This window comes from Taudactylus pleione, unplaced genomic scaffold (genome assembly GCF_031769625.1).
Source record: "Taudactylus pleione unplaced genomic scaffold, aTauple2 ptg000081l, whole genome shotgun sequence".
NCBI classification, from domain to species: domain Eukaryota; kingdom Metazoa; phylum Chordata; class Amphibia; order Anura; family Myobatrachidae; genus Taudactylus; species Taudactylus pleione.
Genome location: NW_028284483.1, coordinates 3,697,439 through 3,710,818, shown reverse-complemented (window position 1 = coordinate 3,710,818; position 13,380 = coordinate 3,697,439). Strand labels below are relative to the sequence as shown.

General features: G+C 47.8%; 1 protein-coding gene across 1 annotated transcript in view; it reads right to left on the bottom strand.

The window, feature by feature from the left end:
- Positions 1–13,380, bottom strand: part of SMC6 (structural maintenance of chromosomes 6) — a 166,428-nt gene that overhangs the window by 122,644 nt on the left and 30,404 nt on the right. The window contains exons 7-8 of the mRNA XM_088468145.1: positions 6,876–6,956; positions 6,673–6,774 (exon numbers count right to left, since the gene is read on the bottom strand). Coding sequence (XP_088324271.1) covers positions 6,673–6,774; positions 6,876–6,956 — 183 coding nt within the window. The remainder of the gene's footprint in view (positions 1–6,672; positions 6,775–6,875; positions 6,957–13,380) is intronic.

Genomic DNA, 13,380 nt, shown 5'->3' with positions numbered 1-13,380 from the left:
GTACACAGAGTGGAAGGACCACTTCACCGACAAAGAGTCACTGAAGGTTGCTTCAGAATCCCCAGAGCTGGACTGTAACACCATAGTGTGATAAAGTCAGAAGGCCATGAGGGTCACCTCAGGGCGGCCCCCACTGCTCACCAGGAGATGAAACCTCTCTTGGGGAAGAGACTAGTCCCCGGGATGCATGTCGTGACGGCTGAGGACTCCCGCTTCCCAATGGAGAGCTCCTGAAATGAACGCTGCCGAGATGGTCGGGAGGAGACCCTCGGACTATATCTGAATTTGTGACATACCTGTCATTGCCACCCAACGAACAGTGTTGCTAAAAAGGAAGCCACTGTTCTGACCCTGTCGGACTGAACCTTTTCAAGTTCACCGGGAAACAAGGAGTTATGCCAGAGTGAAGGCCGAAGACAGGTTAAAGTTCCAACAAGTTAATTGACAGGGTGGAATCGACAGACGTCCAACTGCACTGAAATGGATGCGAACCAGACACTGTCCATAGCAAAGAATACCCTGGACAAGATGGCCATAGCCACCCGGACAGGGACCGACTTGCCTCCGGAGAGAGCATCATCGTTTGAACAGTGATCTGACAGAAAAAACTCGTTCCATCTGGAGATGAGCCAATTATGGAAAGGCCTGGAATGGAACTGAGCCCATTCCACCCTTCCAAAGGCAGACACTGAATATTTGACCATGCATCCCAGAGTGTAAAGACATGTCTACTGCGTAGACAACCATGTACTCCTAATGGAAGAGTGGAGATTCCGTCTTACGCCAGAAGAATTCTCAGATTCTGAGAATTCAGCAGGGCTCCTAGATGAAGAATACCCAGAGAGGGATGCAGGGAGGACTTTTTCCCCGTTGATTAAACGACTGCACCCTGAAGAAGCCACGGTCATCCTGACCTGGCTGTAAAGTACCCCGGTGATCCCGCTAAGAGCAGGAGGCATTGGGATATACTGAACAGGAGAACTGTCAGAAAATCCAAAACGCTGGTAAACCCCTGTGGGGCTGAGGACAGTCCCAACAGGCAGAGCCCGATAAATTGTAAGTGTTGCTGTGATACAGCAAACCTCAACCCATGCTGATGAAAGGTCTCTGTAAGTACCCGTAGTCACGCGTCCTGTATATCCAGTGATACCATAAAGTCCCCAGGTTCCAAACATCATATGATGGAGCATAGGGATTTCCTCCTGAGCACAGGTAGCTTTAGGAACTGGTTCAGAGAATTGAGACAGAGAATAGGCCAAAGAGGACCATTCAGCCACCGCACCAGAAAGAAAGCAGAACAACCAGTCCCTCGCTGAGATAGTGGGGATGGCCTAATTAGCTCTGCTTACCGCAACAACTGTATAGCTTTCTGGATTTGTAAGGCCCTGTTCGAGTCTGAATAAGTGCCCGCGTACCATCATATGTAAAGAGGCCGACTGAGCAAATAGAGGTCGTACCCTCCTACCCACGTAGCCGCGGCAACTTGACACTAGTACCGGGCGAACTGAGAAAATCGGTATCTCCCAGTTGTAGGCCTGTCCCGTCAGGCTGAAGATATATCCGTAGGTTCAGAAGCAGGATCGGCTGGCAGTCCAGGCCTGCTCGGTACTGGATAGGTCAGCCCTTGTAGAGGCCGACAGTCTACAAAGAAACACACCTTTAGGCTGACCCTGAGGACAATAAGGACTTAACAGACTTAGTCTGAGGCCTTGTAGTGGGCATAGCTGAAGGTGGTAAACTTGTTGTTAGTAATACTGCCAATGTTACTACAATCTTGTCAAGGTCAGGGCCAAACAAGATCTACCCTATAGATGGTATCTGCACCTCTGCATTCCCAGAGCACAGCCATAGGGTATTGCAGAGGATACAGTCGCAGCCGGAACTCTGAAAGTTAGGAGACTGGTATCCAATATAGGCATTTCCACCTATGACAACTGCATATATTACGTGAGCGACCAAATACGTTTGAACCCCAGACGTGTTGGAGGGGAAAAAACGTTACAAATGCATCAGCCCAGTATGCAATAGTATTAACCAACCATGCTATAGCCATGGTAGGATGGGTAACAATCCCTGAAAGCGAGTATACTGATTTCAGGCAGAGTTACCACCTACGGATCCGAAGAATCCGACCACGCAGGAATGGGAGGCGTAGTAACGTCTGTAATCAGACGAGTAACACGCCCATCCACCCCAGGAGGGGCTCGTGATGACCCTCAGGGAATTTGGGACAGGAGGCCAAACACTGTTGTAATACCTCGTAACTGGCAATAGCCAGAGTCCCGCCATGCGATCCACCCGCTAGTCAGTAACAGGTGAAAGCATGTGAGACTGAGGGTGTATGATACAGGTGCAGGTCAACATTCACTCTAACCAGAATGGACCTGCTACCAGCCCTAAAGCAGGGATAATAATACCTGAAATAGGCTTCCCCCCGTGTAAGAGGGAAAGAGCACAAAACAGTATCCCGTTCACGGCAGAGCCAACTGGAAAGTAACCACAGGGCGTCAACCACGCCAATTTGCGTTTCGTAGAAAACGACATCCACCCAGGGTGGCTGTTGTGGTAATCCCTGCAAGGGGAACAAGACTATTGTGGCACCAGGTGGAATTCATATACTGCGAAAAACCCCTGCAGGAAGCGGTAGTCTGTCTCACAGGGGAAGAGTGCAAGAAACTGTGAGATATCCTGAGATGAAAAGGGCAGTATAGTGAAGTAACCCCAAGTGAGGTACAACAATGGGGCCCGCCCGGCGATCCGCAATTGAGAGGATCCCGAGAAAACAAACCGCCCAAGGGGGTTGTGAAAGGGGGCCGGCACCAGATGACGCCACATACAGAACCCTTTATGCGTCAAATCCTCCGCACTAACACCTGCAGCACATGACTTGCAGGATAGTAAAAATGGGTGCAGCATAACGCTCTATCTCCTGGTCAGACATAACTGACCAACCCTCTTGGCGGAAATATCAAGCGGCGCTATACTGATCCTGACTGATGCCAAAAATTAGCTGCAGGGACCCATTTTCAGCGTATGCAACACAGTTCCATCTAAAATATGGCAACGTGCAGCACGCAACAGTATGTAACAAACCTCACAATTATTAACAAGTATATAAATGTGAGGTCTCAGAACCACCCGAAGTACAGCTGTATTAGGGCAGATAAAGAAAAGGGATAGATAAACACTGACAGGTGAGAGAATAAAGCACAGACAGTCAGCACTAGCATAAGTCACATACAATGCAGATATATACATAAACATGTCATAATATACTGCACTATATCACTGCATTCAACTGCCCAGATTCAGTGTCTGGGAAGGCTACAGCGCTGTGTACACTGAACTAATGGTGAGGTACGCAGGGGGACTGGATTCACTGCCATCTACGGAGCTCTGCTGCTGCACATAGAAAATGGCCGCCTGGAGACCTCATAAGAAGAGTCGCCCGCGGAAGAAGCAGCTCAGCGATGCCAGACTATAGTACTGAAAGGCGCGCTGAGCTGAGGGGAGGAGCCGCTGTAACAGGGAAGGCTTGCTCCCCTAGCCGGCTATTAACCCCCGGGACGCCGGCTCCATGCGCCGATCGTTAAGTCCCTGGTGGTCTAGTGGACACACGGGGTATGGGGGGCCCGCCGCCATTGCCGGCGCCTCCGGTCTGTCCCCTGAGACCAGAGGCACAGGACTGCATTTGAAATGCGTGGATCACCGACAGGTACAATCCAGATTCAAACACAGCCCTCCCCACTAGCAGCCTCACCCCAAGCCCACTTATAGCTCCACCCCAAGCCAACACATAGCCCCACCCCTCACCCAGCCGCGACCCCTCTCTAAGCCCACTCATAGACACCCCTTTCCCCCACTTATAGCCCACTGTTATAATCCCATCCCAACCCATTGTTATAGCCCACTGTTAATACACAAACCCCTCTGAGCCCAACATTCTAGCACCCCCATCCAGCCCACCATTATAGCCCCTGTGCCCCTACAACATATTCCCAACATAACAGCTGCAATTGGGTACCACTTGCTGGACTGTGCTATTACCCCAGCTCAAACGTCCAAGCCTCTGGTCAGTTTAATAGGATGAGGACTACAATCCCTAGGTCTTCAAGACACAGCCCTTTCTTGGTTCTCATCCTACCTATCTGATCGCTCTTCCACTGTTCGCTTTTCTGATTCTGCCTCCTCTTCGCTACCTCTATCAGTTGAAGTACCACAAGGCTCAGTCTTTGGTCTTCTGCTTTTCACAATCTATACCACCTCTCTTGGAAAACTAATCATCTCTTTTGGTTTTCAGTATCATCTGCACGCGGATGATACTCAAATCTACCTATTATTATTATTATTATTATCATCCTTTATTTATATGGCGCCACAAGGGTTCCGCAGCGCCTTACAAAGTACAAAAACAAACGAGCACACAAGACAACAGTTATTAACAGTACAGACAATGCAGGACAAGTACATGATTTATAAACAATGCTGCATAACACCTAAATAAGCAGCAGGGTGTCAGTAAGCAGTTTTAGGCACCATTGTAAATGAAAGTAAAAGTAAGGCAAGAAGAAGCACGTGAGGAAAGAGGGCCCTGCTCGTGAGAGCTTACATTCTGAGGGGAGGGTCAGACAAACAGGGGTGACACAGATGGGCTAGATAGTGAGGAAGGAGCATAGAGTAGTGGGTTAGGATGAGCGCTGGAAAGCATTGAGGAAGAAATGGGTCTTGAGGGCCCAGTTGAAGATTAAAAGCCAGGAAGCCAAGTGATGGAGGAATTTTGCAGGAGCAGTGGTGTCAGAGGGGTATAGCCAGGGTTTGGTGATGGCAAGGAGAATCAAGGCATTACAGATGAATTGCTCATGAACAGGGACCAGTTTATTATAGACAAAACTGGCTTTCCAGAGGGAACAGGAGAGAGGGACAGAGTTAAGAGGCGAGAGGAGAATGAGATTATTATCCTCCCGAGATTTGTCACCATCTGTGCTGGTCCGTGTCACTGAGTGGCTCTCTGCCATTTTATCTTGGATGGCATCTCGCCACCTCAAACTTAATATATCCAAGACAAAATTAATTATTTTTCCACCGGCCAATTGTAGTTACCAACCTGATATCTCTATCACTGTTGACAACTCGATAATCAACCACACCCCACTCCATCCCACCAGCCCGCTGCCTAGGTGTCAACCTTGACTCTGAACTGTCCTTTGTTTCACACATTCAATCTGTCTCAAAATCATGTTACATACATCTAAAAAAAACATAGCTAAAATTCAACCTCATCTTACCCAAGACACTGCAAAAACTCCAATCCATGCACTCATTATTTCCCGCATTGACTATTGCAATAGTCTCCTTACTGGTCTTCCCAAAAATAGGCTCTCACCAAAACGTTCATTGTCTGCTGACCCACTCAGTCAGTCCCTCCATTGGTTACCGGTCTTCTACCGTATTCAATATAAAACACTTACACTCACACATAAAGCTATTAACCAAACCACACCAACATACATCTCTTCACTTATCTCAAAATATTTTCCAACCTGACATCTCCGCTCTGCACAAGATCTGCTTCTATCATCCACTTGCATTACTTGTTCCCATTCACGGTTACAGGACCTTTTTGCGGGCAGCACCCACCCTGTGGAATGCCCTCCCACGCACAATAAGACTTTCCGCTAGTCTCCAAACATTCAAGTGTTCCCTGAAAACTCACCTCTTCAGACAACCTTATCAGATTCCAGAACCGTCCACATAACCTTCATAGCTTCCCTATCTAATTACATCCCTTCTTACAGTCTACACATAACCTCACATATTTTCTCTTTCTTCAATTTCACATCCTCCTGACCCTAGGTCAACTTTCCTGTGTGACTGGATCATACAGCTCAAGCAGTAACAATTTGGCTTGACCAATTAGCAATAAGTAGCACCTATCCTTGTGTATCAACACCTATTTCCCTATAGATTGTAAGCTTGCGAGCAGGGACGTCTTACCTCTATGTCTGTCTGTCACCCAGTTTAGTTCTACAGGTTTAGTCTCCCATATCCAAAATGCTTGGGACCAGGGGTAAATTGGTTATCGGAATATTCCGTATTTTGGAATATTTGCATACCATAATGAAATATTTTGGGGATGGGACCCAAATCTAAGTACATAATGCATTTATGTTTTAAGTACACCTTATATACACAGCCTGAAGGTAATTTTATACAATATTTTCAGTAATTTTGTGGCTCAAACAAAAGGTTGTGTGCATTGAACCATCAAAATGCAAAGATTTCACTCACTCATGCTAAAAAAAATTCCGTATTTCGAAATATTCTGTATTTCGGAATATTTGGATATGGGAGACTCAACCTGTATTAATGTTAGTTCCATTTGTAAAGCGCAACGGAATATGCTGCGCTATATAAGAAACTGTTAATAATGATGTACACAGAAGGTACAAGTAGTTAGGAACCAATTGAAATAGTTTCCAGCTAATGTAACGGCAGAGGTGGAGGATGATGGATGCAGAACACAGTGCACACACAGGTACATGCACCTGTTACTAGGGTACCTGAGAGCGTATATTCCGTGAATGCAAAAATCATTGTTGCTAAAGTTCACAACAGACTAAACCATTCCACCGTGGCCCAATTTGACATTTGACAAACCAGCTCTATTCTTACCTCCATACCAAAACAAATTTGGTCATGAGTTCTGGTCTTGGTTTCCATGATATACGAGTAATCTTCCTTCATCTGATCTAACTGTGTAGCTTTCATGAAAAACTAGAATAAAAAGGAGACAATGAGAACAAACCAGTGTTTCATGCAAGTTAATGCACACACATCACAATAACAGGAGACTTACTATAACTACAGTGACTCACTTTATATTTGTCAGATTCATTCTTTGACTGTAGAAAATGTTTACTCATCTCTTGAGTTAGAACAGATACTGGATTGTCAACCTGTAAGAGACAAAAATATGGAACAGGTCCTCGAAAAAAAAAAAACAGGATTTTGGTACTTACCGTTAAATCCATTTCTCCGATTCCACAGGGGACACTGGAGCTTCATGACAGTAGGGGTATAGACGGTGGGTTGAGTTGAGCCTGGCACTTTAAAAATGTACAAGTGTGACTGGCTCCTCCCCCTCTATGCCCCATCAGCCCCAGTTTTAAAGAACTGAGCCCGAGAGGAGACGAAGAACAGACTGAAGACCAGAGAAGAACAGGAAAGAAACAATCCAACATACTGACACACTGCAAGAACACAGCAGGCTGCAGGGATAAACAGTCACACAACAAAAACAGACCAAACTGCAACAGAACTGAAGCAGAACAAGTAACTGATAACAGGCAAGAAGCACTGGGTGGGTGTCCAGTGTCCCCTGTGGAATCGGAGAAATGGATTTAACGGTAAGTACCAAAATCCTGTTTTCTCCTTCATCCACTAGGGGACACTGGAGCTTCATGACAGTGGGGACGTCCCAAAGCTACCCTCCAGGGGGGGGAAGAGTGCTGAACACCCTGCAAGACACTGCGACCAAAATTTGAAGCAGAAGCCGCAAAAGTGTAAAATCTGTAGAAACGTACAAAAGTATGAACCGAAGACCACGTAGCTGCTCTACAAAGCTGTGAAGCCGAGACACCTCTACGTGCCGCCCAAGAAGTACCCACAGAGCGCGTAGAATGCGCAGAAATGGATACCGGCGGTGGTCGAGCAGAAGCAACATATGCCTGACGAATAGTCAGACGAATCCACCTGGCCAAAGTCTGCTTAGACGCAGGCCAGCCACGCCGATTGGCATCATAAAGGACGAACAGAGCCTCTGATTTACGTAGTCGCTCAGTACGGGCCACATAAATGCGAAGTGCCCGAACCACATCCAAGGAGTGAGAATCCCCGTAAGAGTCCGACAACGCTGGGACTACAATCGGCTGATTCAGATGAAAACCCGAGACCACCTTGGGCAAAAAGGAAGGGCAGGTACGAAGTTCCGCCCGATCTTCGTGAAAAATCAAGTAAGGAGAACGGCAGGACAAGGCTCCAAGTTCAGACACTCATCTGGCCGAAGCCAGGGCCAATAAAAGGATCATCTTCCAAGTCAAATACTTCAATTCCACATCCTGCAAAGGATCAAAAGGTGGATGACTGAAGAAAAGATAAAACAAGATTCAGGTCCCAAGGAGCCGTGGGTAGCACAAAGGGGGGCTGAATTCTAAGTACCCCTTGAAAAAAGATCTGAACCTCCGGAATCAGAGCTAGGCGACGCTGGAAAAAAATAGAAAGAGCAGAAATCTGCACTTTAAGCGATCCCAAGCGTAAGCCCGCATCAAGGCCTTTTTGAAGAAAAAGAAGAATGAAAAGAGGAAGTGGAAGATCCACGACCCTCACACCAGGAGATATAAGCCCTCCAAATGCGATGATAATGCGCTGATGTTACCGGTTTTCTAGCCCTAAGCATGGTAGGAATGACCGACCTAGGAACACCATGGCTTCTTAGTATGGCGGTCTCAATAGCCACGCCGTTAAACGAAGCCGCCGTAAATCTGGGTACACACATGGACCCTGTTGTAGAAGGTCCGATCGTAGCGGAAGAGGCCAAGGTTCGTCTGCCAGAAGGAATAATAGATCGGAGTACCAAACCCGACGAGGCCAATCCGTAGCCACTAGGATGACGGTGGACGACTCTCGTTTGATCGGCTTGAGAATCCGAGGGAGAAGCGGAAACGGTGGGAACAGGTACACAAGGCTGTACGGCCAAGGGATCAGTAAAGCATCTGCTCCCACCGCTGCCGGATCCATGGTCCTGGAGCAGTAAAGGGGTAGTTGATGATTTATCCGTGATGCCATCAGGTCTGTGGTTTCCCCCATCTGCAAACCAGTTGATGAAAGACCTCGGGATGAAGGGACCACTCCCCGGGATGAAGATCCTGACGACTGAGGTAGTCCGCTTCCCTGTTGTCAACTCCCGGAATAAACACTGCGGAAATTACCTCTACGTGTCTTTCTGCCCACAGAAGGATGCGACCGGCTTCTCTCATTGCCAGACGACTGCGGGTTCCTCCTTGGCGATTTATGTATGCCACTGCCGTGGCGTTGTCGGATTGTATCCGAACCGGAAGTCCTCGTAACAGAAGAGCAGCCTGTATCAAAGCTCTGTAGACTGCCCGCAGTTCGAGAACATTGATTGGTAAGAGGGATTCCTGCTGAGATACCAGATTCCGAACCCAAGTGTCTGGAGAAGTCCGTCTCCAAACCTCCGAGAAACGCTGGAGGCGAGCCCCCACCTTCGGATCTCCAAGATGGGATGGGAGCCCGTCATGCCACAGGCTTGTCTGCTGGCTTGGGATCTGGACGGCGGGCATTAGTCGCTTGACGTCCTCTAGCACGGCCTCCTCGCCCTGCTGAAGACGAACCTCGGGATCATCCCTGAAATCTTGCAGATGCTCGAAAGGAACGAAAGGAAGGTCCCCTAAACGAGCGACGCGGAGGAGGTGCTGATGAAGGTAGAAAAGTACTCTTACCTCCAGTGGCCAGCGAGATCCACTTGTCCAGCTCTGGACCAAATAAAATATCGCCTGTGAAAGGAAGAGCTTCCACTGCTCTCTTTGACTCAGCATCCGCTTGCCAGGCACGAAGCCAAAGTGCCCGGCGAGCAGAGACCGCCGAAGCAGAAATCCTAGCGCCTACCTGACCGATATCTCTGGAGGCGTCTCCTAAGTATACTGCAGACTCCTGAATATGTTCTGCCAAGGTAATCAGATCTGCCCGCGGAGTGTTGGATTTAAGACCCTCAGTCAATTGTTCCGTCCACTTTTCCACAGCCTTGTTGATCCAAGATCCTACCAAGGCCGGCCGGAGAAGAGCAAATGCACCCGTATAAATGGATTTCAAAGTGGTTTGTAATCTCCGTTCTGAGGTTTCCTTCAATGTAGTAGCTCCTGGAACAGGTAATGTGGTCTTCTTTGACAACCGAGAAACCGAAGAATCCACAGGTGGCGGGGTCTCCCACCTCTTTCTATTTTCCGCAGGAAACGGGTAAAGAGAGAAAAACCGCTTAGGAATCTGGAATTTACGGTCCGGATTCTGCCAAGCTGCCATCATCTGTTCGTCCAACTGGAGAGAAACAGGGAATGTGACAGCAATCTTCTGTGACCTGGCAAACAAGGAGTCTTCTAACGATTCTGGAGCTTCCGGGCCAGAAATCTTAAGAACTTCCCTCACCGCTAGGATGAGTGAATCAATACCTTGCATTGCCTCAGGTTCTTGTGAGTAAGTCTCTACGTCTGATTCGTCCAGCATCTCCCCTTCCTCCTGAGACGAGTGATCCGCTGCCGATTCCTCATCCGACTGGAGAACCGCCGGAAGAGCCCTCTTAGATGAGCGACTTACCGTAGCTTCAGGAGCTTTAGACGCAGAACCCATAACCTGAGCAAGGCTATTCACCGAGCGGACTAAATTCTGAGCCCACGCTGGTTCTGTTGCTAGAAAAGAAGGGTGAGATGTGCTAGGTAGATCTCTGGCGGCCTCCCGTTCCCTACGGGAAGCAGCTAGTTCAGAAGAAAGATCCGCCATGACCCCTGCCAAACTATTTATGAAGGAGGGAGTGAGACTGCATGCTAGCACTCTCTGCTTCACACGTCTCGCACAGGGAAGACCCTTCGGAGCGAGCATGGGTAAATTTTTTCCTGCACTTAGTGCAGGCAAACAGCTTTTGTGATGCAGCTTTTTCTGTCCTGGATGTCATCATTTACTCACAGACAGACACCACATACAACTCAGTAGTGCAAAAGGAGTATAGGAAGAAGCAGAATTTCAATAATAATGCTACTCAAGTATGGGAGCAGACAGAGCAATAAGGGAGGAGCAGAATTTCTATAATAATGCTACTCAAGATGCAGACAGAGCAGTATAGGAGGTATAATAATGCAGCTCAGTAACAGGGGCAGACAGTGCAATATAAGGGAGGAGCAGAATAAATAAAAAACAGAAGGTCGTCAACTACCTTACTGTAATTACAGATCCCCTGTAGAAGCTCAGTCTTCTCCCCTCCGATCAGCTCTAGCTCTACTGAGGCGCCACTCCCTCTCAGAGCGCGCCAAACGAGCCCAGCAGTGAAGGAGGAAGAGGAGGAGGGCCTATAAGCTCCACCCCCTTTTGTTAATGGCCGCCGCTATTATATGCGCGCGGCATAGCCCTGCATCCCAGCCACACGCGGGGGCCAGCGGCACGACTGCCGCCAGTGATTAACGTGCCGGTGCCTTTACACAAGCACCGTCACGTACAGGTAGGACCTCCGCTTCACTCTGCAGAGCACGCCTACCTAACAGCCAGTGCCGGTGTTCTTCCGCAACACCAGCGTGGCACTGACAGCCGCGCGCTGTTAAAAAACCCCAGCAGATTATTTTCACCTCTCCTGCGGCACAGGGCTGCTGCGGCCAGAGTGCTGGGCAGTGAGGGGAGAGCGGGGACCCGGACACAAGCCAGTGTTAGCTGTGACGGGCCCCGCTGAGTCTGAGGACTCCTTAACTGCCAAAAGGCAGCCTCCCCTCCATAGGGTGACCGGACACAGGCTGCAGTAGCCGTGTGGTCCCCTCTCTGGCGGCTCCCACGATGCAGGCAGACTGTCACAGCTAACAGTCTGCCTGCCCTCTTGCTTGTTTCTTCATTAAAATTAATATAATATAACTTAAGGGCTGGAGACAGCCCCTGTGCACCGGCTCTACTCGGGCACATTCTAAAAACTGGGGCTGATGGGGCATAGAGGGGGAGGAGCCAGTCACACGTACATTTTTAAAGTGCCAGGCTCAACTCAACCCACCGTCTATACCCCTACTGTCATGAAGCTCCAGTGTCCCCTAGTGGATGAAGGAGAAAAAAAATTAGACCAATAAAGGTGGGAAGATCTATTCTACCTCCCTCTTCCAATCAGACTCTCCACCTCTCTACAATCCTTCAAACGGGCTCTCAAGACCCACTACAACCTCAAAGCCTTCCAGCTCTCTTCCTAACTTGCTGCTACATGCTCCCTCCTTCCTGTCTACCCCATTTGTGTCACCCCTATTAGAATGTAAGCTCTTACAAGCAGGGCCCTCTTTCCTCTTGTGCTTCTCTTTAATTTACTTTCATCAACTCCTTACTCCCCAATAGGGCACCTAACACGTGGTTGCTTATGCTCTGTTGCTTATTTGGGTCTTATGGTCGCTAATGTAACAATGTATATTATTATTCCATGTCCTGCATTGTATTGTACTGTACTGTACTGTAAGTCATGGGTCACTTATTTGTTTATGTATATGTAAGGAGCTGCGGAACACTTGTGGCACCATATAAACGATAATAATTACACAAAACTACTCTAATTTTTTAGCCTCAAAAGGGAGTTAATTTTTATTAGCAATAAACATGGGACTTAAAGCTGTAATTGCAGGATCTGGAACAGTTGACACTAAGGCTTACACACTTGGCGATAAAACGCGAGTGTGTACACCCGATATGACATATCAGGTCAGCAGTACAGCCTGGCTGTGTGTCCAGATGAACCATACACTTGCTGCAGGGGCAGACGACACAGCTCTCTCAAATGGGAGGGCAAATTTAAATGCCCTCCCAGTTGTGATGTCAGCCCAGACACATCGAGCAACCCGAATGGTAAGTGTATATAAATTACCAAACGAAAACTACTGACCGATCCATCATCTAACGTGTACCCAGTACTGTCTGTGCTGCTGATGTGGTAGAATGAGTTGCCATTTACCAGCGCAAGTTTTAAGGACATCCATGCTTGTGTACAGATGGTAGAATCAAACTGACGGAGGCACTCAAGAAGTCACCTGCGCTTAAGCATAGATATCCTTAAATCCTGGTCTGTTAGGGTGCCTTGAGAACCATGTTTGAGAACAACTGGTGCATAGAATGTCTCTGCTGTAGAGTTTAACTTAGTTTATAAACAAGTGCTGATGGGTATACATTATTGTACCATTAACCACACAACCCACACACTGCCGGGCGCTAGGTCACTGGTGGGTATATGTTCCTGATAGTCTGCACCCCAAATACAGAAACAAGAGCAAAATGGAAAATAAGAGCACTTGACAGTAGGTCTGATAATATGCTGTTAAAAAATAACTGACTGAAAACAAAAGAGTTTGTATCAGGATAAGTGATCTTGGTATTTGCAAGTAAGCAAAGCAGACGCCTTTGTATCCACTTATGTTGTAAGCGGCCTTAAAAGTTCCCACAGGTGTGTTGCAATGTCCTGTGGTTAATAGATGAGCAATCCCATAATGACATGACCATTCTGTAAAGCCAGGGTGATAATTAAAAACGAGAATTAGAATTTGTTTATCAGAAGCCATTGTGGTTTACAAACAACAAAATGTCTTA